Raw genomic sequence first — 27,689 nt, forward strand, 5'->3', positions numbered from 1 at the left:
GCCCTCAGAGTGTGGTGTCAGGAAAATATCTCTTACTCAACGTCAACAAAACAAAGGAGATGATCGTGGACTTCAGGAAACAGCAGAGGGAGCACCCCCCTATCCACATCGATGGGACGGCAGAGGAGAAGGTGGAAAGTTTTAAGTTCCTCGGTGTACAAATCACGGACAAACTGAAATGGTCCACCCACACAGACAGCGTGGTGAAGAAGGCGCAACCTCAGGAGGTTGAAGAAATTTGGCTTGTCAACGAAAACACTCAAACTTTTACAGATGCACAATCGAGAGCATCCTGTCGGGCTGTATCACCGCCTGGTACGGGAACTGCTCCGCCCACAACCGTAAGGCACTCCTGGGGGTAGTGAGGTCTGCTCCGCCCACAACCGTAAGACTCTCCAGAGGGTAGTGAGGTCTGCTCCGCCCACAACCGTAAGACTCTCCAGAGGGTAGTGAGGTCTGCTCCGCCCACAACCGTAAGACTCTCCAGAGGGTAGTGAGGTCTGCTCCGCCCACAACCGTAAGACTCTCCAGAGGGTAGTGAGGTCTGCTCCGCCCACAACCATAAGGCTCTCCAGAGGGTAGTGAGGTCTGCTCTGCCCACAACCGTAAGGCTCTCCAGAGGGTAGTGAGGTCTGCTCCGCCCACAACCGTAAGGCTCTCCAGAGGGTAGTGAGGTCTGCTCCGCCCACAACCGTAAGGCTCTCCAGAGGGTAGTGAGGTCTGCACAACGCAGTAGTGAGGTCTGCACAAAGCATCACCGGGGACAAACTACCTGCCCTCCAGGACACCTACACCACCCGATGTTACAGGAAGGACAAAAAGATCATCAAGGACGACAACCACCCGAGCCACTGCCTGTTCACCCTGCTATCATCCAGAAGGCAAGGTCAGTACAGGTGCATCAAAGCTGGGACCGAGAGACTGAAAAACAGCTTCTATCTCAAGGCCATCAGACTGTTAAACAGCCACCACTAACATTGAGTGGCTGCTGCCAACACACTGACTCAAATCTCTAGCCACTTCAATAGTTAAAAATTGGATGTAATAAATGTTTCACTAGCCACTTTATATAATGTTTCCATACCCTACATTACTCATCTCATATGTATATACTGTACTCTATACCGTCTACTGCATCTTACCTATGCCGTTCGGCCATCACTCATCCATATATTTATGTACATATTCTTATTCATTCCTTTACACTTGTGTGTATAAGGTAGTTGTTGTGGAATTGTTAGATATTACTGCACGGTCAGAACTAGAAGCACAAGCATTTCGCTACACTCGCATTAACATCTGCTAACCATGCGTATGTGACCAATGACATCTGCTAACCATGCGTATGTGACCAATAACATCTGCTAAGCATGCGTATGTGACCAATAACATCTGCTAACCATGCGTATGTGACCAATAACATCTGCTAACCATGCGTATGTGACCATTTAACATCTGCTAACCATGCGTATGTGACCAATAACATCTGCTAACCATGCGTATGTGACCAATAACATCTGCTAACCATGCGTATGTGACCAATGACATCTGCTAACCATGCGTATGTGACCAATAACATCTGCTAACCATGCGTATGTGACCAATGACATCTGCTAACCATGCGTATGTGACCAATGACATCTGCTAACCATGCGTATGTGACCAATGACATCTGCTAACCATGCGTATGTGACCAATGACATCTGCTAACCATGCGTATGTGACCAATGACATCTGCTAACCATGCGTATGTGACCAATGACATCTGCTAACCATGCGTATGTGACAAATAACATCTGCTAACCATGCGTATGTGACCAATAACATCTGCTAACCATGCGTATGTGACCAATAACATCTGCTAACCATGCGTATGTGACCAATAACATCTGCTAACCATGTGTATGTGACCAATAACATCTGCTAACCATGTGTATGGACCAATAACATCTGCTAACCATGCGTATGTGACCAATAACATCTGCTAACCATGCGTATGTGACCAATAACATCTGCTAACCATGCGTATGTGACCAATAACATCTGCTAACCATGCGTATGTGACCAATAACATCTGCTAACCATGCGTATGTGACCAATAACATCTGCTAACCATGTGTATGGACCAATAACATCTGCTAACCATGTGACCAATAACATCTGCTAACCATGTGTATGGACCAATAACATCTGCTAACCATGTGACCAATAACATCTGCTAACCATGTGACCAATAACATCTGCTAACCATGTGTATGTGACCAATAACATCTGCTAACCATGCGTATGTGACCAATAACATCTGCTAACCATGTGTATGTGACCAATAACATCTGCTAACCATGCGTATGTGACCAATGACATCTGCTAACCATGCATATGTGACCAATAACATCTGCTAACCATGTGTATGTGACCAATAACATCTGCTAACCATGTGTATGTGACCAATAACATCTGCTAACCATGTGTATGTGACCAATAACATCTGCTAACCATGTGTATGTGACCAATAACATCTGCTAACCATGTGTATGTGACCAATAACATCTGCTAACCATGTGACCAATAACATCTGCTAACCATGTGTATGTGACCAATAACATCTGCTAACCATGTGACCAATAACATCTGCTAACCATGTGTATGTGACCAATAACATCTGCTAACCATGTGTATGTGACCAATGACATCTGCTAACCATGTGACCAATAACATCTGCTAACCATGTGTATGTGACCAATGACATCTGCTAACCATGTGTATGTGACCAATGACATCTGCTAACCATGTGACCAATAACATCTGCTAACCATGTGTATGTGACCAATAACATCTGCTAACCATGTGTATGTGACCAATAACATCTGCTAACCATGTGTATGTGACCAATGACATCTGCTAACCATGTGACCAATAACATCTGCTAACCATGTGTATGTGACCAATAACATCTGCTAACCATGTGACCAATAACATCTGCTAACCATGTGTATGTGACCAATAACATTGGATTTGACGTATTTATGAAGCCCTTTCTCCATTCTACAGAAGCCTAAAACCCCAAACAACAAGCAATGCAGTTGTAGAAGCAGGGATCCGAGCAAGAGAGAGAACAACCTCTCACAAACAAACACCTTTCACACCTTTAAAAGGGACCATCTGTAGTTGCTACATCCTTCAGAGGACTCATATGATTGATACAAACCCGTTGAATCTTGAAGAATATAACTTCCACATGCTCGCTCTGATATTCTGAGTTATTTGTCTTTATGGATGGTTGATCCTTGCATCCACAGCTCTGTCTATGAATCTGAGAGGTTACATTCCTCCAGCTCCATCCCTCAGCCTCGTCCCTCAGCCTCGTCCCTCAGCCTCGTCCCTCAGCCTCCAGCGGTTACATTCCTCCCTCCGTCCCTCAGCCTCGTCCTCAGCCTCCAGAGGTTACATTCCTCCTGCTCCGTCCCTCAGCCTCGTCCCTCAGCCTCGTCCCTCAGCCTCGTCCCTCAGCCTCCAGAGGTTACATTCCTCCAGCTCCGTCCCTCAGCCTCGTCCCTCAGCCTCGTCCCTCAGCCTCGTCCCTCAGCCTCCAACTTAAACAGTGGCGGGGTAACCACTTTGCTGTCGTTTCATCTGCTGCTGGTCCTTTAACTTTACACACACACAATCTGTCTCCCCTACCCTCCAGGAGTCTGGTGAAGTGGTGTGTGTGTCTCTCCTACCCTCCAGGAGTCTGGTGAAGTGGTGTGTGTGTCTCTCCTACCCTCCAGGAGGCTGGTGAAGTGGTGTGTGTGTCTCTCCTACCCTCCAGGAGGCTGGTGAAGTGGTGTGTGTGTCCTACCCTCAGGAGGCTGGTGAAGTGGTGTGTGTGTCTCCCTCCAGGAGGCTGGTGAAGTGGTGTGTGTGTCTCTCCTACCCTCCAGGAGGCTGGTGAAGTGGTGTGTGTGTCTCTCCTACCCTCCAGGAGGCTGGTGAAGTGGTGTGTGTGTGTCTCTCCTACCCTCCAGGAGGCTGGTGAAGTGGTGTGTGTGTGTGTCTCTCCTACCCTCCAGGAGGCTGGTGAAGTGGTGTGTGTGTGTGTCTCTCCTACCCTCCAGGAGGCTGGTGAAGTGGTGTGTGTGTGTGTCTCTCCTACCCTCCAGGAGGCTGGTGAAGTGTGTGTGTGTGTGTCTCTCCTACCCTCCAGGAGGCTGGTGAAGTGGTGTGTGTGTGTGTCTCTCCTACCCTCCAGGAGGCTGGTGAAGTGGTGTGTGTGTGTGTCTCTCCTACCCTCCAGGAGGCTGGTGAAGTGGTGTGTGTGTGTGTCTCTCCTACCCTCCAGGAGGCTGGTGAAGTGGTGTGTGTGTGTGTCTCTCCTACCCTCCAGGAGGCTGGTGAAGTGGTGTGTGTGTGTGTCTCTCCTACCCTCCAGGAGGCTGGTGAAGTGGTGTGTGTGTGTGTCTCTCCTACCCTCCAGGAGGCTGGTGAAGTGGTGTGTGTGTGTGTCTCTCCTACCCTCCAGGAGGCTGGTGAAGTGGTGTGTGTGTGTGTCTCTCCTACCCTCCAGGAGGCTGGTGAAGTGGTGTGTGTGTGTGTCTCTCCTACCCTCCAGGAGGCTGGTGAAGTGGTGTGTGTGTGTCTCTCCTACCCTCCAGGAGGCTGGTGAAGTGGTGTGTGTGTGTGTCTCTCCTACCCTCCAGGAGGCTGGTGAAGTGGTGTGTGTGTGTCTCTCCTACCCTCCAGGAGGCTGGTGAAGTGGTGTGTGTGTGTGTCTCTCCTACCCTCCAGGAGGCTGGTGAAGTGGTGTGTGTGTGTGTCTCTCCTACCCTCCAGGAGGCTGGTGAAGTGGTGTGTGTGTGTGTCTCTCCTACCCTCCAGGAGGCTGGTGAAGTGGTGTGTGTGTGTGTCTCCTACCCTCCAGGAGGCTGGTGAAGTGGTGTGTGTGTGTGTCTCTCCTACCCTCCAGGAGGCTGGTGAAGTGGTGTGTGTGTGTGTCTCTCCTACCCTCCAGGAGGCTGGTGAAGTGGTGTGTGTGTGTGTCTCTCCTACCCTCCAGGAGGCTGGTGAAGTGGGTGTGTGTGTGTCTCTCCTACCCTCCAGGAGGCTGGTGAAGTGGTGTGTGTGTGTGTCTCTCCTACCCTCCAGGAGGCTGGTGAAGTGGTGTGTGTGTGTGTCTCTCCTACCCTCCAGGAGGCTGGTGAAGTGGTGTGTGTGTGTGTCTCTCCTACCCTCCAGGAGGCTGGTGAAGTGGTGTGTGTGTGTGTCTCTCCTACCCTCCAGGAGGCTGGTGAAGTGGTGTGTGTGTGTGTCTCTCCTACCCTCCAGGAGGCTGGTGAAGTGGTGTGTGTGTGTGTCTCTCCTACCCTCCAGGAGGCTGGTGAAGTGGTGTGTGTGTGTGTCTCTCCTACCCTCCAGGAGGCTGGTGAAGTGGTGTGTGTGTGTGTCTCTCCTACCCTCCAGGAGGCTGGTGAAGTGGTGTGTGTGTGTGTCTCTCCTACCCTCCAGGAGGCTGGTGAAGTGGTGTGTGTGTGTGTCTCTCCTACCCTCCAGGAGGCTGGTGAAGTGGTGTGTGTGTGTGTCTCTCCTACCCTCCAGGAGGCTGGTGAAGTGGTGTGTGTGTGTGTCTCTCCTACCCTCCAGGAGGCTGGTGAAGTGGTGTGTGTGTGTGTCTCTCCTACCCTCCAGGAGGCTGGTGAAGTGGTGTGTGTGTGTGTCTCTCCTACCCTCCAGGAGGCTGGTGAAGTGGTGTGTGTGTGTGTCTCTCCTACCCTCCAGGAGGCTGGTGAAGTGGTGTGTGTGTGTGTCTCTCCTACCCTCCAGGAGGCTGGTGAAGTGGTGTGTGTGTGTGTCTCTCCTACCCTCCAGGAGGCTGGTGAAGTGGTGTGTGTGTGTGTCTCTCCTACCCTCCAGGAGGCTGGTGAAGTGGTGTGTGTGTGTGTCTCTCCTACCCTCCAGGAGGCTGGTGAAGTGGTGTGTGTGTGTGTCTCTCCTACTCCTCCAGGAGGCTGGTGAAGTGGTGTGTGTGTGTGTCTCTCCTACCCTCCAGGAGGCTGGTGAAGTGGTGTGTGTGTGTGTCTCTCCTACCCTCCAGGAGGCTGGTGAAGTGTGTGTGTGTGTCTCTCCTACCCTCCAGGAGGCTGGTGAAGTGGTGTGTGTGTGTGTCTCTCCTACCCTCCAGGAGGCTGGTGAAGTGGTGTGTGTGTGTGTCTCTCCTACCCTCCAGGAGGCTGGTGAAGTGGTGTGTGTGTGTGTCTCTCCTACCCTCCAGGAGGCTGGTGAAGTGGTGTGTGTGTGTGTCTCTCCTACCCTCCAGGAGGCTGGTGAAGTGGTGTGTGTGTGTGTCTCTCCTACCCTCCAGGAGGCTGGTGAAGTGGTGTGTGTGTGTGTCTCTCCTACCCTCCAGGAGGCTGGTGAAGTGGTGTGTGTGTGTCTCTCCTACCCTCCAGGAGGCTGGTGAAGTGGTGTGTGTGTGTGTCTCTCCTACCTCCAGGAGGCTGGTGAAGTGGTGTGTGTGTCTCTCCTACCCTCCAGGAGGCTGGTGAAGTGTGTGTGTGTGTGTCTCTCCTACCCTCCAGGAGGCTGGTGAAGTGGTGTGTGTGTGTCTCTCCTACCCTCCAGGAGGCTGGTGAAGCTGGGTGTGTGTGTCTCTCCTACCCTCCAGGAGGCTGGTGAAGTGGTGTGTGTGTGTCTCTCCTACCCTCCAGGAGGCTGGTGAAGTGGTGTGTGTGTGTCTCTCCTACCCTCCAGGAGGCTGGTGAAGTGGTGTGTGTGTGTCTCTCCTACCCTCCAGGAGGCTGGTGAAGTGGTGTGTGTGTGTCTCTCCTACCTCCAGGAGGCTGGTGAAGTGGTGTGTGTGTGTCTCTCCTACCCTCCAGGAGGCTGGTGAAGTGGTGTGTGTGTGTCTCTCCTACCCTCCAGGAGGCTGGTGAAGTGGTGTGTGTGTGTCTCTCCTACCCTCCAGGAGGCTGGTGAAGTGGTGTGTGTGTGTCTCTCTCCTACCCTCCAGGAGGCTGGTGAAGTGGTGTGTGTGTGTCTCTCCTACCCTCCAGGAGGCTGGTGAAGTGGTGTGTGTGTGTCTCTCCTACCCTCCAGGAGGCTGGTGAAGTGGTGTGTGTGTGTCTCTCCTACCCTCCAGGAGGCTGGTGAAGTGGTGTGTGTGTGTCTCTCCTACCCTCCAGGAGGCTGGTGAAGTGGTGTGTGTGTGTCTCTCCTACCCTCCAGGAGACTGGTGAAGTGGGTGTGTGTGTCTCTCCTACCCTCCAGGAGGCTGGTGAAGTGGTGTGTGTGTCTCTCCTGAACCCTCCAGGAGGCTGGTGAAGTGGTGTGTGTGTGTCTCTCCTACCCTCCAGGAGGCTGGTGAAGTGGTGTGTGTGTGTCTCTCCTACCCTCCAGGAGGCTGGTGAAGTGGTGTGTGTGTGTCTCTCCTACCCTCCAGGAGGCTGGTGAAGTGGTGTGTGTGTGTCTCTCCTACCCTCCAGGAGGCTGGTGAAGTGGTGTGTGTGTGTCTCTCCTACCCTCCAGGAGGCTGGTGAAGTGGTGTGTGTGTGTCTCTCCTACCCTCCAGGAGGCTGGTGAAGTGGTGTGTGTGTGTCTCTCCTACCCTCCAGGAGGCTGGTGAAGTGGTGTGTGTGTGTCTCTCCTACCCTCCAGGAGGCTGGTGAAGTGGTGTGTGTGTGTCTCTCCTACCCTCCAGGAGGCTGGTGAAGTGGTGTGTGTGTGTCTCTCCTACCCTCCAGGAGGCTGGTGAAGTGGTGTGTGTGTGTCTCTCCTACCTCCAGGAGGCTGGTGAAGTGGTGTGTGTGTGTCTCTCCTACCCTCCAGGAGGCTGGTGAAGTGGTGTGTGTGTGTCTCTCCTACCCTCCAGGAGGCTGGTGAAGTGGTGTGTGTGTGTCTCTCCTACCCTCCAGGAGGCTGGTGAAGTGGTGTGTGTGTGTCTCTCCTACCCTCCAGGAGGCTGGTGAAGTGGTGTGTGTGTGTCTCTCCTACCCTCCAGGAGGCTGGTGAAGTGGTGTGTGTGTGTCTCCTACCCTCCAGGAGGCTGGTGAAGTGGTGTGTGTGTGTCTCTCCTACCCTCCAGGAGGCTGGTGAAGTGGTGTGTGTGTGTCTCTCCTACCCTCCAGGAGGCTGGTGAAGTGGTGTGTGTGTGTCTCTCCTACCCTCCAGGAGGCTGGTGAAGTGGTGTGTGTGTGTCTCTCCTACCCTCCAGGAGGCTGGTGAAGTGGTGTGTGTGTGTCTCTCCTGCCCTCCAGGAGGCTGGTGAAGTGGTGTGTGTGTGTCTCTCCTACCCTCCAGGAGGCTGGTGAAGTGGTGTGTGTGTGTCTCTCCTACCCTCCAGGAGGCTGGTGAAGTGGTGTGTGTGTGTCTCTCCTACCCTCCAGGAGGCTGGTGAAGTGGTGTGTGTGTGTCTCTCCTACCTCCAGGAGGCTGGTGAAGTGGTGTGTGTGTGTCTCTCCTACCCTCCAGGAGGCTGGTGAAGTGGTGTGTGTGTCTCTCCTACCCTCCAGGAGGCTGGTGAAGTGGTGTGTGTGTCTCTCCTACCCTCCAGGAGGCTGGTGAAGTGGTGTGTGTCTCTCCTACCCTCCAGGAGGCTGGTGAAGTGGTGTGTGTGTCTCTCCTACCCTCCAGGAGGCTGGTGAAGTGGTGTGTGTGTCTCTCCTACCCTCCAGGAGGCTGGTGAAGTGGTGTGTGTGTCTCTCCTACCCTCCAGGAGGCTGGTGAAGTGGTGTGTGTGTCTCTCCTACCCTCCAGGAGGCTGGTGAAGTGGTGTGTGTGTCTCTCCTACCCTCCAGGAGGCTGGTGAAGTGGTGTGTGTGTCTCTCCTACCTCCAGGAGGCTGGTGAAGTGGTGTGTGTGTCTCTCCTACCCTCCAGGAGGCTGGTGAAGTGGTGTGTGTGTCTCTCCTACCCTCCAGGAGGCTGGTGAAGTGGTGTGTGTGTCTCTCCTGCCTCCTCCAGGAGGCTGGTGAAGTGGTGTGTGTGTCTCTCCTACCTCCAGGAGGCTGGTGAAGTGGTGTGTGTGTCTCTCCTACCTCCAGGAGGCTGGTGAAGTGGTGTGTGTGTCTCTCCTACCCTCCAGGAGGCTGGTGAAGTGGTGTGTGTGTCTCTCCTACCCTCCAGGAGGCTGGTGAAGTGGTGTGTGTGTCTCTCCTACCCTCCAGGAGGCTGGTGAAGTGGTGTGTGTGTCTCTCCTACCTCCAGGAGGCTGGTGAAGTGGTGTGTGTGTCTCCTACCCTCCAGGAGGCTGATGAAGTGGTGTGTGTGTCTCCTACCCTCCAGGAGGCTGATGAAGTGGTGTGTGTCTCTCCTACCCTCCAGGAGGCTGGTGAAGTGGTGTGTGTGTCTCTCCTACCCTCCAGGAGGCTGGTGAAGTGGTGTGTGTGTCTCTCCTACCCTCCAGGAGGCTGGTGAAGTGGGTGTGTGTGTCTCTCCTACCCTCCAGGAGGCTGGTGAAGTGGTGTGTGTGTGTCTCTCCTACCCTCCAGGAGGCTGGTGAAGTGGTGTGTGTGTCTCCTACCCTCCAGGAGGCTGGTGAAGTGGTGTGTGTGTCTCCTACCCTCCAGGAGGCTGGTGAAGTGGTGTGTGTGTCTCCTACCCTCCAGGAGGCTGGTGAAGTGGTGTGTGTGTCTCCTACCCTCCAGGAGGCTGATGAAGTGGTATGTGTGTCTCTTACCCTCTGAATGATGTCCAGGAGGCTGGTGAAGTGGTGTGTACTACAGCTCTCAGCCAGGTCCACCAGTAGCTGGGTAGCCTGTCTCCTCACAGCCAGGTCTCTGTCCTCTGCTATCCCACTGAGCTGAGGAACCACCACCACCTCAATCAGCTCCTCCTGGGAAGGAGAAGACAGAATGAACACGCAGGGAGAGATGGAGAGAACGGGAGAGGGAGTGAAGGAGAATAGTTTGATGGTGAGTGAGTGGGTGAGTACCTCGTAGAGCTGGCGGTTGGTGCTGAGGACAAAGGAGAGGATGTGAAGCACTTTGATCCTGATCACACCTCGACTCTCATTCCTAGGGGGGAAAGAAAGAGAGAGAGAGAGAAAGAGAGAAAGAGACCCAGAGAAGCAGTTTAACACACTTTCTTTCCCTAAATAATGTTCAACATAAGACGGGAATGACAATCACTCAACGGGCACCAATAACAACTTTTAGTTTGGTTTTTGTTTCCATGGCGACTGCCTGTTTTGGTATCCGTGGCGACCACACAGCACTATACAGTTACCTGAAGAACTTCTCCATAAGGCGGTGTAGGTTTTGGATCCACCCGTCTTTAGCTGGCTGGATGGACTGGGCCCGGTACGATATCAGAGTCAGCACCGACGCATCCTGATGACATCACAACAACAACTCCTTACAAGAACAATGGAAGACAAAGTGAAGGCAAATAACAGACATCACACAGACTGTCAGACACAGGGAATAAAGAGAAAGAGAGAAGGGCTGATGAGAGGAGGAAAGGAGAAGAGGAGGAAGAGGAGGGCCGATGAGAGGAGGAAAGGAGAAGAGGAGGAAGAGGAGGGCCGATGAGAGGAGGAAAGGAGAAGAGAAGGAAGAGGAGGAGAGGAGGAAAGGAGAAGAGGAGGAAAGGAGAAGAGGAGGAAGAGGAGGAGAGGAGGAAAGGAGAAGAGGAGGAAAGGAGAAGAGGAGGAAGAGGAGGGCCGATGAGAGGAGGAAAGGAGAAGAGGAGGAAAGGAGAAGAGGAGGAAAGGAGAAGAGGAGGAAAGGAGAAGAGGAGGAAAGGAGAAGAGGAGGAAAGGAGAAGAGGAGGAAAGGAGAAGAGAAGGAAGAGGAGGGCCGATGAGAGGAGGAAAGGAGAAGAGGAGGAAAGGAGAAGAGGAGGAAAGGAGAAGAGGAGGGCCGATGAGAGGAGGAAAGGAGAAGAGGAGGAAAGGAGAAGAGGAGGAAAGGAGAAGAGGAGGAAAGGAGAAGAGGAGGGCCGATGAGAGGAGGAAAGGAGAAGAGGAGGAAAGGAGAAGAGGAGGAAAGGAGAAGAGGAGGAAAGGAGAAGAGGAGGAAAGGAGAAGAGGAGGGCCGATGAGAGGAGGAAAGGAGAAGAGGAGGAAAGGAGAAGAGGGGGAAAGGAGAAGAGGAGGAATTGGAGGGCTGATGAGAGGAGGAAAGGAGAAGAGGAGGAGAGGAGAAGAGGGGGAAGAGGAGGGCCTATGTGAGGAGGAAAGGAGAAGAGGGGGAGAGGAGAAGAGGGGGAAGAGGAGGGCCTATGTGAGGAGGAAAGGAGAAGAGGGGGAAGAGGAGGAGAAGACAGGGAAGAGGAGGAAGAGGAGGGCCGATGAGAGGAGGAAAGGAGAAGAGGAGGAAGAAGAGGAAGAAGAGGAAGAAGAGGAAGAAGAGGAAGAAGAGGAGAAGAGGAGGAAGAGGAGGAGTGACTTACAGGTCTTTTGTCAGCACACTTCTCCACCAGACTGAAGAACTTGTCAGATGATCCATGGAAGCCGTTCTGCTCATAGAGCTCCTCCACTGTAGTCAGCAACTCAAACACTATGGACTTCAGCTCTGCACTGCCTATCGACTGGAGAGACAACTCAAACACTATGGACTTCAGCTCTGCACTGCCTATCGACTGAGAGACAACTCAAACACTATGGACTTCAGCTCTGCACTGCCTATCGACTGGAGAGACAACTCAAACACTATGGACTTCAGCTCTGCACTGCCTATCGACTGGAGAGACAACTCAAACACTATGGACTTCAGCTCTGCACTGCCTATCGACTGGAGAGACAACTCAAACACTATGGACTTCAGCTCTGCACTGCCTATCGACTGGAGAGACAACTCAAACACTATGGACTTCAGCTCTGCACTGCCTATCGACTGGAGAGACAACTCAAACACTATGGACTTCAGCTCTGCACTGCCTATCGACTGGAGAGACAACTCAAACACTATGGACTTCAGCTCTGCTCTGCCTATCGACTGGAGAGACAACTCAAACACTATGGACTTCAGCTCTGCACTGCCTATCGACTGGAGAGAGAACTACATTCATTTTCTCTGTCTGTATGTGTGTCTCTGTGTGTGTGTGTGTGTGTCTCTGTGTGTGTGTGTGTGTGTGTGTGTGTGTGTGTGTGTGTGTCTCTGTGTGTGTGTGTCTCTGTGTGTGTGTGTGTGTATGTGGATCTCTGTGTGTGTCTCTGTGTGTGTGTGTGTGTGAGTGTGTCTCTGTGTGTGTGTGTGAGTGTGTCTCTGTCTGTCTGTCTGTCTGTCTGTGTGTGTGTGTGTGTGTCTCTGTGTGTGTGTGTGTGTGTCTCTGTGTGTGTGTGTGTCTCTGTGTGTGTGTGTCTGTGTGTGTACCTGAATCTGCTGTAGTAACCTCTCTATGATTCCCAGCAGTATGTCCCATGTGACCACCTGGAGTTCCTTGCCATACTTCTTTATCAGTCTGGTGATGGACAGAACGATCTCATACGACACCATCTCGTTGGCACACCACATCGCCTGGGGGTTAAAGGTCAGGGGTTGGTCAGAGGTCAAAGTAAAAACTCCTCTAATGCACCTTTAAAATGCTGAATCTTTCCTCCATCTCCTCCCTCCCTCTCTACCCCCTCCCTCTCTGGATCCTACCTTATAGAATGATGGGAGGACCAGGGTAGGGGTGTTCTTTAAGGCTGGGAGACGGTGCGCCCCCATAGAGCCATCCCTACAAAGAACACTGCTCCTCTCAGCAATGGAGAATCCTCCATATACGCCCTGACAGAGAGAGAGAGGACAGGTTAGACACACACACACACACAGAGAGAGGACAGGTTAGACCCACACAGAGAGAGGACAGGTTAGACACACACACACACACACACACACACACAGAGAGGACAGGTTAGACACACACACAGAGAGAGGACAGGTCAGACACACACACACACACACACAGAGGACAGGTTAGACACACACACAGAGAGAGGACAGGTCAGACACACACAGAGAGAGGACAGGTTAGACACACACAGAGAGAGGACAGGTTAGACACACACAGAGAGAGGACAGGTTAGACACACACACACACACACACACACACACACACACACACACAGAGAGGACTGGTTAGAGACACAGAGAGAGGACTGGTTAGACACACACAGAGAGGACAGGTTAGACACACACAGAGAGAGGACAGGTTAGACACACACAGAGAGAGGACAGGTTAGACACACACAGAGAGAGGACAGGTTAGACACACACAGAGAGAGGACAGGTTAGACACACACAGAGAGAGGACAGGTTAGACACACACAGAGAGAGGACAGGTTAGACACACACACACACACACACACACACACACACAGAGGACTGGTTAGACACACAGAGAGAGGACTGGTTAGACACACACACAGAGAGAGGACAGGTCAGACACACAGAGAGGACAGGTTAGACACACAGAGAGGACAGGTTAGACACACACACAGAGAGGACAGGTTAAACACACAGAGAGGACAGGTTAGACACACAGAGAGGACAGGTTAGACACACACACACAGAGAGGACAGGTTAAACACACAGAGAGGACAGGTTAGACACACAGAGAGGACAGGTTAGACACACAGAGAGGACAGGTTAAACACACACACACAGAGAGGACAGGTTAGACACACACACACAGAGAGGACAGGTTAAACACACAGAGAGGACAGGTTAAACACACAGAGAGGACAGGTTAGACACACCGAGAGGACAGGTTAGACACACACACACAGAGAGGACAGGTTAAACACACAGAGAGGACAGGTCAGACACACAGAGAGGACAGGTTAGACACACACACACACAGAGAGGACAGGTTAAACACACAGAGAGGACAGGTTAGACACACACAGGCACACACAGGTTGTTACCTCTCCTCCATGATACGGCACATGGTGTATATGGCACTATGGCCCAGATGAGTCCCCAACACCTTCCTCATCAACTGGAGAGATGGAGGAGAGGGGAGGGGAGAGGAGGAGAGAGTAGGAGGGGAGAGGAGGAGAGGGGAGAAGGAGAGAGTAGGAGGGGAGAGGAGGAGAGGGAGAAGGAGAGGAGAGAGAGGGAGAAGGAGAGAGTAGGAGGGGAGAGGAGGAGAGGGGAGAAGGAGAGGAGAGAGAGGAGAGGAGAGGAGAGGAGGAGAGGGGAGAAGGAGAGGAGAGAGTAGGAGGGGAGACGAGGAGAGGGGAGGGGAGAGGAGGAGAGGGGAGAAGGAGAGGAGAGAGTAGGAGGGGAGACGAGGAGAGGGGAGGGAGAGGAGGAGAGGGGGAGAAGGAGAGGAGAGAGTAGGAGGGGAGAGGAGGAGAGGGGAGAAGGAGAGGAGAGAGAGGGAGGGGAGACGAGGGAGAGGGGAGGGAGAGGAGGAGAGGGAGAAGGAGAGGAGAGAGTAGGAGGGGAGCGAGAGAGGGCAGATGAGAGAGGAGGAGAGGAGAGGGAGATGAGAGAGAGGAGGAGAGGGGGAGATGAGAGAGAGATGGGGGAGATGAGAGAGAGAGGGGGGAGATGAGAGAGAGAGGGGGGAGATGAGAGAGAGGGGGAGATGAGAGAGAGGGGGAGATGAGAGGAGAGAGGGGGAGATGAGAGAGAGGGGGGAGATGAGGAGAGAGGGGAGATGAGAGAGAGAGGGGGAGAGAGAGAGAGTGGGGGAGATGAGAGAGGAGGAGAGGGGAGATGAGAGGAGGAGAGAGAGGGGGGAGAGAGAGAGAGAGGGGGAGATGGGGGGAGAGAGAGGAGATGAGAGAGAGGGGGAGATGAGAGAGAGGGGGAGATGAGAGAGAGATGAGGGGGAGAGATGAGAGGGGGGAGATGAGAGAGAGGGGGGAGATGAGAGAGAGGGGGAGATGAGAGAGAGGGGGGAGATGAGAGAGAGGGGAGAGAGAGAGAGAGGGGGAGATGAGAGAGAGAGGGGGAGATGAGAGAGAGGGGGAGATGAGAGAGAGATGAGGGGAGATGAGAGAGAGAGGGGGAGATGAGAGAGGGAGAGAGGGGAGAGGGGATGAGAGAGAGAGGGGAGATGAGAGAGAGAGGGGAGATGAGAGAGAGAGGGGGGGAGATGAGAGAGGAGATGGGGAGATGATGAGAGAGAGAGAGAGGGGGAGATGAGAGAGAGTGGGGGAGATGAGAGAGAGAGGGGGAGATGAGAGAGAGAGAGGGGGAGATGAGGAGGAGAGGGGGAGATGAGAGAGAGAGGGGGAGATGAGAGAGAGAGGGGGAGATGAGAGAGAGAGGGGGAGGGAGAGGGGGAGATGAGAGAGAGGGGGAGATGAGAGAGAGGGGGAGATGAGAGGGGGGAGAGAGAGGAGAGAGGGGGAGATGAGAGAGAGAGGGGGAGATGAGAGAGAGAGGGGGAGATGAGAGAGAGGGGGAGATGAGAGAGAGAGAGAGGGGGAGGGGAGATGAGAGAGAGGGGGGAGATGAGAGAGAGAGGGGGAGATGAGAGAGAGAGGGGGAGATGAGAGGGGAGAGGGGAGAGATGAGAGAGAGAGAGGGGAGAGATGAGAGAGAGAGGGGGAGATGAGAGAGAGAGGGGGAGATGAGAGAGAGGGGGAGATGAGAGAGAGAGGGGAGATGAGAGAGAGAGGGGAGATGAGAGAGAGAGAGGGGGGAGATGAGAGAGAGGGGGAGATGAGAGGAGAGAGGGGAGATGAGAGAGAGAGGGGAGATGAGAGAGGGTGGGAAAGAGAGAGAGGGGGGAGATGAGAGAGAGAGGGGGGAGATGAGAGAGAGGGGAGATGAGAGAGAGAGGGGGAGATGAGGGGAGATGAGAGAGAGGGGGAGATGAGAGAGAGAGGGGAGATGAGAGAGAGGGGGGAGATGAGAGGAGGGGAGATGAGAGAGAGGGGGAGATGAGAGAGAGGGGGAGATGAGAGAGAGAGAGGGGGAGATGAGAGAGAGAGGAGGAGATGAGAGAGAGGGGGAGATGAGAGAGAGAGGGGGAGATGAGAGAGAGAGGGGAGATGAGAGAGAGGGGGAGATGAGAGAGAGAGGGGAGATGAGAGAGAGGGAGGAGATGAGGAGGAGGAGAGGGGAGAGAGAGATGAGAGAGAGAGGGGGGAGATGAGAGAGAGAGGGGGATGAGAGAGAGAGGGGGAGATGAGAGAGAGAGGGGAGATGAGAGAGAGAGGGGGAGATGAGAGGAGGAGAGGGGGAGATGAGAGAGAGGGGGAGATGAGAGAGAGAGGGGAGATGAGAGAGAGAGGGAGATGAGAGAGAGGGGGAGATGAGAGAGAGAGGGGAGAGATGAGGAGGGAGATGAGAGAGAGAGGGGGGAGATGAGAGAGGGGAGATGAGAGAGAGAGGGGGGAGAGAGAGAGAGGGGGAGATGAGAGAGAGGGGAGATGAGAGAGAGGAGGGGGAGATGAGAGAGAGAGGGGGGATGAGAGAGAGAGGGGGAGAGAGAGAGAGGGGAGATGAGAGAGAGAGGGGGAGATGAGAGAGAGGGGGGAGATGAGAGAGAGAGGGAGAGAGAGAGAGAGGAGGAGAGAGGGGAGAGAGAGAGAGTGGGGAGAATGAGAGATGATGAGAGAGAGAGGGGAGATGAGAGAGAGAAGAGGAGAGGAGAGAGAGAGAGGAGGAGATGAGAGAGAGGAGGAGATAGAGAGAGGGGAGATGGAGAGAGAGGGGAGGAGAGGAGAGGGGGAGATGAGAGAGAGGGGAGATGAGAGAGAGGGGGAGATGAGAGAGAGAGGGGAGATGGGAGAGAGAGAGAGGGGGAGATGAGAGAGAGGGGGAGATGAGAGAGAGGGGAGAGGGAGAGAGAGGGGAGATGAGATGAGAGAGAGGGGAGATGAGAGAGAGAGGGGGAGATGAGAGAGAGAGGGGAGATGAGAGGGAGATGAGATGAGAGAGAAGGAGATGAGAGAGAGAGGGGAGATGAGAGAGAGAGGGGGAGATGAGGAGGAGAGATGAGAGGAGATGAGAGAGAGAGGGGGGGGGAGAGGGAGAGGGGAGAGAGAGAGAGAGTCGGGGAGATGAGAGAGAGGGGGAGATGAGAGAGAGAGGGGGGGATGAAGAGAGAGAGGGGGAGATGAGAGAGAGGGGGAGATGAGAGAGAGGGGGAGATGAGAGGAGAGGGGAGAGATGGAGGAGATGATGAGAGAGAGAGGGGAGAGATGAGGGAGAGAGGGGGATATGAGAGAGAGAGGGGGAGATGAGAGGATGAGAGACAGGGGGAGATGAGGAGGAGAGGGGGAGATGAGAGAGAGAGGGGATCAGAGATGAGGAGAGATATGGGAGGAGATGAGAGATATGAGAGAGAGAGGGGAGGAGATGAGAGAGAGGAGGAGAGAGAGAGGGGAGATGAGAGAGAGAGAGGAGAGATGAGAGAGAGAGGGGGGAGATGAGAGAGAGAGGGGAGATGAAGAGAGAGGGGGGGAGATAAGAGATGAGAGAGGGGAGATGAAAGGGGGAGGGGGAGATAAGGAGAGAGAGAGGGGGAGATGAGAGAGAGAGGGGGAGATGAGAGAGAGAGGGGAGATGAGAGAGAGAGGGGGGAGATGAGAGAGAGAGGGGAGATGAGAGGGGGAGATGAGAGGGGAGAGAGTGGGGGAGATGAGAGAGGGGGAGATGAGAGAGAGTGGGGGGAGATGATGAGAGATGTGGGGAGATGAGAGAGAGAGGAGGATAGGAGAGGGGATCTGAGAGAGAGGATGAGAGAGGGGGAGATGAGAGAGAGAGGGGGAGATGAGAGAGAGAGGGGGAGATGAGGAGAGAGAGGAGGGGGAGATGAGGAGAGAGAGGAGAGGGGAGATGAGAGAGAGAGTGGGGGAGATGAGAGAGAGTGGGGAGATGAGAGAGGGGGAGATGAGAGAGAGAGGGGGAGATGAGAGAGAGAGGGGGAGATGAGAGAGAGTGGGGAGATGAGAGAGAGGGGGGGAGATGAGAGAGAGTGGGGGAGATGAGAGAGAGAGAGGAGGATGAGAGAGAGAGGGGGAGATGAGAGAGAGAGGGGGGAGATGAGAGAGAGACAGAGATGAGAGGAGACACTTCAGGGGGAGATGAGAGACTTTACATTTTTACATGAGAGAGAGTGGGGGAAATTTTTTTGAGACTAGAGAGGGGGGGATATGAGAGAGAGGGGGATATACAGAGAGGGGGAGATGACACTCATAGGGGGATTTAGAGAGAGGGGGAGATGAGAGAGAGTGGGGGAGATATGAGAGAGTGGGGGAGATGAGAGAGAGAGAGAGAGGAGAGAGAGGGGGAGATGAGAGAGAGAGGGGGAGATGAGGAGAGAGGGGGAGATGAGAGAGAGAGGGGGAGATGAGAGAGAGAGAGAGGGGGAGATGAGAGAGATGAGAGAGAGAGGGGAGATGAGGGGAGAGGGGGAGATGAGAGAGAGAGGGGAGATGAGAGAGAGGGGGGAGATGAGAGAGAGAGGGGGAGATATGAGAGAGAGGGGAGGGAGATAAGAGAGAGAGGGGGATGAGATAAGAGAGAGGAAGGAGAGGAAGGAGGAGAGATAAGAGAGAGAGGGGGAGATAAGAGAGAGAGAGGAGGAGATAAGAGAGGAGATTTTTAATATGATAGAGAGAGGAGAGGGGGAGATATGAGAGAGAGGGGGAGATGAGAGAGGAGAGGGGAGATGAGAGAGAGAGAGGGGGAGATGAGAGAGAGAGGGAGAGATGAGAGATGAGAGGAAGGGAGATGGAGAGAGAGGGGGAGATGAGAGAGAGAGAGGGGAGATGATGAGAGAGATGAGAAGGAGGAGATGGGGGAGGAGAGGGAGGAGAGAGAGGAGGAGATGAGAGAGGAGAGGGGAGATGAAGAGAGAGGGGGAGATGAGAGAGAGATGGGGAGATGAGAGAGAGTGAGGAGAGAGAGGGGAGAAAGAGAGAGACGGGAGATGAGAGAGAGGGGGAGATGAGAGAGAGAGGGGAGGGGAGATGAGAGAGAGAGAGGGGGATGAGAGAGAGGAGGAGATGAGAGAGAGAGAGAGGGGAGATTAGAGAGAGGGGGAGATGAGAGAGAGAGGGGGAGATGAGAGAGAGAGGGGGAGATGAGAGAGAGAGGGGGAGATGAGAGAGAGGGGGGAGATGAGAGAGAGTGGGGAGATGAGAGAGAGTGGGGGGAGATGAGAGAGAGTGGGGGAGATGAGAGAGAGTGGGGGAGATGAGAGAGAGAGAGGGGGAGATGAGAGAGAGAGTGGGGGAGATGAGAGAGAGTGGGGGAGATGAGAGAGAGGAGATGAGGGAGATGAGGAGAGGGGGAGAGAGAGAGAGAGGGGGAGATGAGAGGAGGAGAATGAGAGGAGGAGATGAGAGGGGAGATGAGAGGAGGAGGGGGAGATGAGAGAGAGAGGGGGAGATGAGAGGAGGAGATGAGAGGAAGAGGGGGGGAGATGAGGAGGAGGAGATGAGAGGAGGAGATGAGAGAGAAAGGTAAAGAAAGAGAAAGGAAGGAAGAAAGGGAGATAGAAGAAGATAATCGAAGATAATCGAGGAAGAGAAGACAGATAGAAGGAAGGAAGAAGGGAGATAGAAGGAAGGAAGGAGGAATATTAGAGAGGGGGAGATGAGAGAGAGAGGAGGAGAGGAGAGAGGAGGGGGAGGAGAGGAGAGAGGGGGAGATGAGGAGGAGAGGGAGATGAGAGAGATGTGAGATGAGATGAGAGAGAGAGGGGGAGAGATGAGAGTAGATTTTAGAGGGGGAGATGAGAGAGAGAGGGAGATACAGAGGAGATATTTTATGAGAAGGGAGATATTTTAGAGAGGGGAGATGAGATGAGAGATGAGATGAGAGAGAGATGAGAGGAGATGAGAGAGAGATGAGAGAGAGAGTGGGGAGATGAGGAGAGATGAGAGAGATGGGGAGGAGGAGATGGGGAGAGAGAGAGAGGAGGGAGATGAGAGATGGGGAGATGAGAGAGAGAGAGAGGGAGATGAGAGAGAGAGAGGGGAGATGAGAGAGAGTGGGGAGATGAGAGAGAGAGGGGGAGATGAGAGAGAGAGAGGGGGAGATGAGAGAGAGAGGGGGAGATGAGAGAGAGAGGGGGAGATGAGAGAGAGAGGGGAGATGAGAGAGAGAGGGGAGATGAGAGAGAGAGGGATATACTTAGAGGGGAGATGCGAGAGGGGAGAGAGAGGAGATGAGAGAGAGAGAGGGAGATGAGATGAGAGGGAGAGGGGGGAGATGAGAGCGAGAGGGGAGATGAGAGCGAGAGGGGGGAGATGAGAGCGAGAGGGGGAGATGAGGAGAGAGAGGGAGAGATGAGAGGGAAGAGAGGGGGAGATGAGAGCGAGAGGGGGAGATGAGAGCGAGAGGGGGAGATGAGAGCGAGAGGGGGAGATGAGAGCGAGAGGGGGAGATGAGAGCGAGAGGGGAGATGAGAGAGAGAGGGGAGATGAGGAGGAGATGAGAGGGGGAGAGGAGGAGAGGAGAGAGAGGGGGAGATGAGAGGAGAGAGGGGAGATGATATTTTTTTACACTCATATTGAGAGGAGGAGATGAGAGGAGGAGAGGGAGGAGAGGAGGGGAGGAGGAGATGAGAGAGAGAGAGGGGGGATGAGAGAGAGAGGGGAGATGAGAGAGAGAGGGGGAGATACTAGAGAGGAGGAGAGGAGAGGGGGAGATGAGAGAGAGGGGGGAGATGAGAGAAGGGGGAGGGGGAGATGAGAGAGGAGAGGGGGAGATGGAGGGGGGGGAGATGAGAGAGAGAGAGGGGGAGATGAGAGAGAGAGGGAGATGAGAGAGAGAGGGGAGATGAGAGAGAGGAGGAGAGGAGAGGGGAGATGAGAGAGAGGGGGAGATGAGAGAGAGGGGGAGATGAGAGAGAGAGGGGGAGATGAGAGAGAGAGGGGATGAGAGAGAGAGGGGGAGATTGAGAGGGAGAGATGAGAGGGAGAGGGGAGATGAGAGAGAGTGGGGGAGATGAGCGAGAGGGGAGATGAGGGGGAGAGATAAAGCGAGAAGGGGGAGATGAGAGCAGTGGGGGAGAGCGAGAGGGGAGATGAGAGAGAGAGGGGGGAGATGGGGGAGATGAAGGGGAGAGAGAGAGGGAGGAGATGAGAGAGAGAGGATGAGGAGATGAGAGAGAGAGGGGGGAGATGAGATGAGAGCGAGAAGGGGAGATGAGAGCCAGAGGGGAGATGAGGAGGGAGATGAGAGAGAGAGGAGGGAGATGAGAGAGAGAGTGACAGAGAGAGGGGGAGATGAGGGAGGAGAGAGAGGGGAGAGGAGGGAAGAGAAGGGGGAGAGGAGGAGAGGGAGGGAGGAGGAGAGCAGAGGTGAGATGAGAGGGAGAGGGAGAGAGTGGAGATGAGAGAGAGAGAGGGGGAGAGAGAGAGAGAGAGGGGGAGATGAGAGAGAGAGGGGGAGAGGAGGAGGGGAGATGAGAGAGGAGGAGAGGAGAGGGAGAGAGGAGAGAGAGGTGAGATGAGAGAGAAAGAGGAGGGGGGAGATGATAGGGGAGATGAGAGAGAGAGGGGGAGAGAGAGGGAGGGGGAGATGAGAGAGAGGAGGGGAGATGAGAGAGAGGGGGAGATGAGAGAGAGGGGAGATGAGAGAGAGGAGGAGATGAGAGAGAGGGGGAGATGAGAGAGAGGAGATGAGAGAGAGAGGGGAGAGGAGGAGATGAGAGATGAGAGAGAGGAGAGAGAGGGGAGATGAGAGAGGAGGAGAGAGGAGATGAGAGAGGAGGAGATGATGAGAGAGGAGAGAGAGAGAGAGAGGGGAGATGAGAGAGAGGGGAGAGAGAGGAGGAGGGGGAGATGAGATGAGAGAGGGGGAGATGAGAGAGAGAGGGGAGATGAGAGGAGAGGGAGATGAGAGAGAGAGGGGTGAGATGAGAGAGAGAGAGGGGAGATGAGAGGAGGAGAGGGGAGATGAGAGAGAGAGGGTGAGAGAGAGAGGAGGGGGAGATGAGAGAGAGAGAGAGAGGAGATGAGAGAGGAGAGAGAGGGGAGATGAGAGAGAGAGGGGAGATGAGAGAGAGGGGGAGATGAGAGAGGAGGAGGGGGAGATGAGAGAGAGAGGGAGATAAGAGAGGAGGAGGGAGATAAGAGGAGAGAGGGGAGATGAGAGAGAGAGGAGAGGAGAGAGGGGGAGATGAGAGAGAGGGGAGATGAGAGGAGAGAGAGAGGGGAGATGAGAGAGAGGGGAGAGATGAGAGAGGGAGATAAGGAGAGGGGAGATGAGAGAGGAGGGAGAGGGGAGAGAGAGGGAGGAGAGAGAGGGGAGATGAGAGAGGAGGAGATAAGAGAGAGAGATAAGAGAGGAGGAGGAGAGAGGAGGAGATAGAGAGTGAGATGAGAGAGGAGAGAGAGATGAGAGAGGAGGAGAGAGGGAGATGAGAGGAGGAGAGGGGAGATGAGAGAGGAGGAGAGGGGAGATGAGAGAGGAGGAGAGAGGAGATGGAGAGAGGAGGAGAGGGGAGATGAGAGGAGATGATAGAGGAGAGAGGGGATGAGAGAGAGGGGGAGATGAGAGAGAGGGGGAGATGAGAGAGAGAGGGGAGATGAGAGAGAGGGGAGATGAGAGAGAGGGGAGATGAGAGAGAGGGGAGATGAGAGAGAGAGGGGGAGATGAGAGGGAGATGAGAGAGAGAGGGGGAGATGAGAGAGAGAGGGAGATAAGAGAGAGAGGGAGATAAGAGAGAGGGGAGATGAGAGAGAGAGGGAGATAAGAGAGAGGAGATGAGAGAGGAGGAGAGGGAGATGAGAGAGGAGGAGAGGGGAGATGAGAGAGGAGGAGAGGGGAGATGAGAGGAGAGGGAGATGAGAGAGGAGAGAGGGGAGATGAGAGAGGAGGAGAGGGGAGATGAGAGAGGAGATGATAGAGGAGGAGAGGGGAGATGAGAGAGAGGGGGAGATGAGAGAGGAGGAGAGGGGAGATGAGAGAGGAGGAGAGGGGAGATGAGAGAGGAGGAGAGGGGAGATGATAGAGGAGATGATAGAGGAGGAGAGGGCAGATGAGAGAGGAGGAGAGGGGAGATGAGAGAGGAGGAGAGGGAGATGATAGAGGAGATGATAGAGGAGGAGAGGGCAGATGAGAGAGGAGGAGAGGGGAGAGAGAGATGATAGAGGAGGAGAGGGGGAGATGAGAGAGGAGGAGAGGGGAGATGAGAGAGGAGGAGAGGGAGATGAGAGAGAAGGAGCAGTATTATCATCTGCCAGATTGTGTATAATCTGTTGATCATTTCTAACAGTTAGATGTTAGAATATTAATCAATACTATTATTATTATTGTTTAGTCAGATTAATTAACATGACAAGTAGATCATCAGACACACACTCTACAACACTCCCTCACACACTCAACAACACTCCCTCACACACACACACTCCCTCACCTTCCAGCAGGACTCACAGAACTCCTTGACGTTGACGGTGCGACAGAGAGTGATGATGAAGACGGTGAGGGAGTCAGAGGGGAGGCAGTTATAACACACCACCGCATCCAGCACCTGTAGAGCCATCTGGACACACACACACCGAGACGACACACACACACCGAGACGACACACACACACACCACACACACACCGAGACGACACACACACACACATACCGAGACGACACACACACACACACACCGAGACGACACACACACACACACACACCGAGACGACACACACACCGAGACGACACACACACACACACCGAGACGACACACACACCGAGACGACACACACACACACACACATACCGAGACGACACACACACACACACACACACCGAGACGACACACACACCGAGACGACACACACACACACACCGAGACGACACACACACACCGAGACGACACACACACACACACACATACCGAGACGACACACACACACACACACATACCGAGACGACAGACACACACACACACACACCGAGAGACAGACACACACACACACACACCGAGACACACACACACACACACCGAGACGACACACACACACCGAGACGACACACACACACACCGAGACGACACACACACACACCGAGACGACACACACACACCGAGACGACACACACACACACCGAGACGACACACACACACACCGAGACGACACACAAACACCGAGACGACACACAAACACCGAGACGACACACACACACACACACACACAGAGACGACACACACACACACAGAGACGACACACACACACACCGAGACGACACACACACACACACACACCGAGACGACACACACACACACACACACACACACCGAGACGACACACACACACACACCGAGACGACACACACACACACACACACACACACACCGAGACGACACACACACACACACCGAGACGACACACACACACACACACACACACCGAGACGACACACACACACACACACCGAGACGACACACACACACACACACCGAGACGACACACACACACACACCGAGACGACACACCGAGACGACACACACACACACACACCGAGACGACACACCGAGACGACACACACACACACACATACCGAGACGACACACACACACACACACACATACCGAGACGACACACACACACACACACATACCGAGACGACACACACACACACACACATACCGAGACGACACACACACACATACCGAGACGACACACACACACACCGAGACGACACACACACACACACCGAGACGACACACACACACACACCGAGACGACACACACACACATACCGAGACGACACACACACACATACCGAGACGACACACACACACACCGAGACGACACACACACACACCGAGACGACACACACACACACACCGAGACGACACACACACACATACCGAGACGACACACACACACATACCGAGACGACACACACACACACACCGAGACGACACACACACACACATACCGAGACACACACACACACATACCGAGACGACACACACACACATACCGAGACGACACACACACACATACCGAGACGACACACACACACATACCGAGACGACACACACACACACACACCGAGACGACACACACACACACACACCGAGACGACACACACACACACCGAGACGACACACACATACCGAGACGACACACACACACACACACACACACACACCGAGACGACACACACACACACCGAGACGACACACACACACCGAGACGACACACACACACCGAGACGACACACACACACACCGAGACGACACACACACACCGAGACGACACACACACACACCGAGACGACACACACACACACACCGAGACGACACACACACACACCGAGATGACACACACACACACACACACCGAGACGACACACACACACACACACACCGAGACGACACACACACACACACACACACACCGAGACGACACACACACACACACACACACCGAGACGACACACACACACACACACACACACCGAGACGACACACACACACACACACACACACACCGAGACGACACACACACACACCGAGACGACACACACACACACAGAGGACACACACACACACACAGACGACACACACACACACACAGACGACACACACACACAGAGACACGTAAGGGTTAATGACCTCATGAATAAAAAAAGTCAGAGTAAATTAAATATTACCTCAATGTCTGCAGAGTAAATTAAATATTACCTCAATGTCTGCAGAGTAAATGAAATATTACCTCAATGTCTGTAGAGTAAATGAAATATTACCTCAATGTCTGTAGAGGCTGTAGTCCGGTTACACAGCAGACAGATCTTCCTGTTGGACAAAACCACACACACTGAGACCTAGCGCGCGTGTGTGTTTAACTAATCAGAAGACCCCACAAAAATATTATACTAACAAAAATTTGACCAACTGGGGACATTTTATTAGTCCCTACAAGGTCAAATGCCATTTCTAGTGGGGTTTAGGGTAGAATTAGTGTTAGGAGTTACAGAGTTAGGTTGAGGGTTAGGAGCTAGGGTTTCGAGTTAAGGTTAGGGCACAGGTTAGGGCACAGGTTAGGGAAAATAGTATTTTGAATGGGACTGAATTGTGTGTCCCCACAAGGTTAGTTGTACAAGACTGTGTGTGTTCTTACTGGACCATGACGGATACGTTCTGGTCGAGGTAGCAGCTGTTGAACTTGACCAGGTTGACCAGGACGTGGAGGAAGTCAGCAGTCAGACCAATGTCCATCCACAGCAGGACAAACCCAGCTGTAGGTGATCAATAAATTAAATCAACCAGTCAGTCAAACATATCGTGACCAAATCAGTCAAAATATCGTGACCAAATCAGTCAAAATATCGTGACCAAATCAGTCAAAATATCATGACCAAATCAGTCAAAATATCGTGACCAAATCAGTCAAAATATCGTGACCAAATCAGTCAAAATATCGTGACCAATCAGTCAAAATATCGTGACCAATCAGTCAAAATATCGTGACCAATCAGTCAAAAATATCGTGACCAATCAGTCAAAAATATCGTGACCAATCAGTCAAAAATATCAGTGACCAAATCAGTCAAAAATATCGTGACCAAATCAGTCAAAAATATCGTGACCAAATCAGTCAAAAATATCGTGACCAATCAGTCAAAAATATCGTGACCAATCAGTCAAAAATATCGTGACCAATCAGTCAAAAATATCGTGACCAATCAGTCAAAAATATCGTGACCAATCAGTCAAAAATATCGTGACCAATCAGTCAATATCTTTCTCAAGGGTCCCAGTTGGGCTATTCATTGGGCCAGTGAATATCTCATGGACAGACTCGTAACATGGTAACATGGTAACATGGTAGTGTAACGTCTGTCAAAAGACTGTGGGGTGGAACCATCTACAGGTCAAAGTGTAAAAAGGGTTGATGTTGTAAGGTGTGTGTTTCACCTATGTCCTCCTCCAGGTACGTGATGTCCTTCCCGTTCTCCGTCAGGGCCTTGAACACCTCCAGCCTGTCAGACAGGTCCTCATTGGACGGCTGGTAGTCTCTGATCACCTTGAAGAAGAAGGCCCGCAGAGGACCCAGACGCTCACCCTGGTAGACACACACAGAGAGAGGGAGGCAACACACACAGAGAGAGGGAGGCAACACACACAGGGAGAGGGAGGCAACACACACAGGGAGAGGGAGGCAACACACACAGGGAGAGGGAGGCAACACACACAGAGAGAGGGAGGCAACACACACAGGGAGAGGGAGGCAACACACACAGAGAGAGGGAGGCAACACACACAGGGAGAGGGAGGCAACACACACAGGGAGAGGGAGGCAACACACACAGGGAGAGAGGGAGGCAACACACACAGAGAGAGGCAGCACACACAGAGAGGGAGGCAACACACACAGAGAGAGGGAGGCAACACACACAGAGAGAGGGAGGCAACACACACAGAGAGGGAGGCAACACACACAGAGAGGGAGGCAACACACACAGGGAGAGGGAGGCAACACACACAGGGAGAGGAGGCAACACACACAGGGAGAGGAGGCAACACACAGGGAGAGGGAGGCAACACACAGGGAGAGGGAGGCAACACACACAGGGAGAGGGAGGCAACACACACAGGGAGAGGGAGGCAACACACACAGGGAGAGGGAGGCACACACACAGGGAGAGGGAGGCAACACACACAGGAGAGGGAGGCAACACACACAGAGAGGGAGGCAACACACACAGGGAGAGGGAGGCAACACACAGGGAGAGGGAGGCAACACACACAGGAGAGGGAGGCAACACACACAGGGAGAGGGAGGCAACACACACAGGGAGAGGGAGGCAACACACACAGGGAGAGGGAGGCAACACACACAGGAGAGGGAGGCAACACACACAGG

At 53.6% G+C, this 27,689-nt stretch overlaps 1 protein-coding gene across 1 annotated transcript in view; it reads right to left on the bottom strand.

Annotated features, from left to right (window-relative positions):
* The window catches only part of LOC121844150 (tuberin-like), a 75,235-nt gene that overhangs the window by 29,397 nt on the left and 18,149 nt on the right, over positions 1-27,689 (bottom strand). The window contains 12 exon segments of the mRNA XM_042314071.1: positions 9,649-9,804; positions 9,904-9,985; positions 10,197-10,300; positions 11,364-11,501; positions 12,287-12,430; positions 12,557-12,615; positions 12,618-12,682; positions 13,822-13,895; positions 23,238-23,363; positions 25,570-25,618; positions 25,944-26,061; positions 26,741-26,888. Coding sequence (XP_042170005.1) covers positions 9,649-9,804; positions 9,904-9,985; positions 10,197-10,300; positions 11,364-11,501; positions 12,287-12,430; positions 12,557-12,615; positions 12,618-12,682; positions 13,822-13,895; positions 23,238-23,363; positions 25,570-25,618; positions 25,944-26,061; positions 26,741-26,888 — 1,263 coding nt within the window.

This window comes from Oncorhynchus tshawytscha, unplaced genomic scaffold (assembly GCF_018296145.1).
Source record: "Oncorhynchus tshawytscha isolate Ot180627B unplaced genomic scaffold, Otsh_v2.0 Un_contig_2545_pilon_pilon, whole genome shotgun sequence".
NCBI classification, from domain to species: domain Eukaryota; kingdom Metazoa; phylum Chordata; class Actinopteri; order Salmoniformes; family Salmonidae; genus Oncorhynchus; species Oncorhynchus tshawytscha.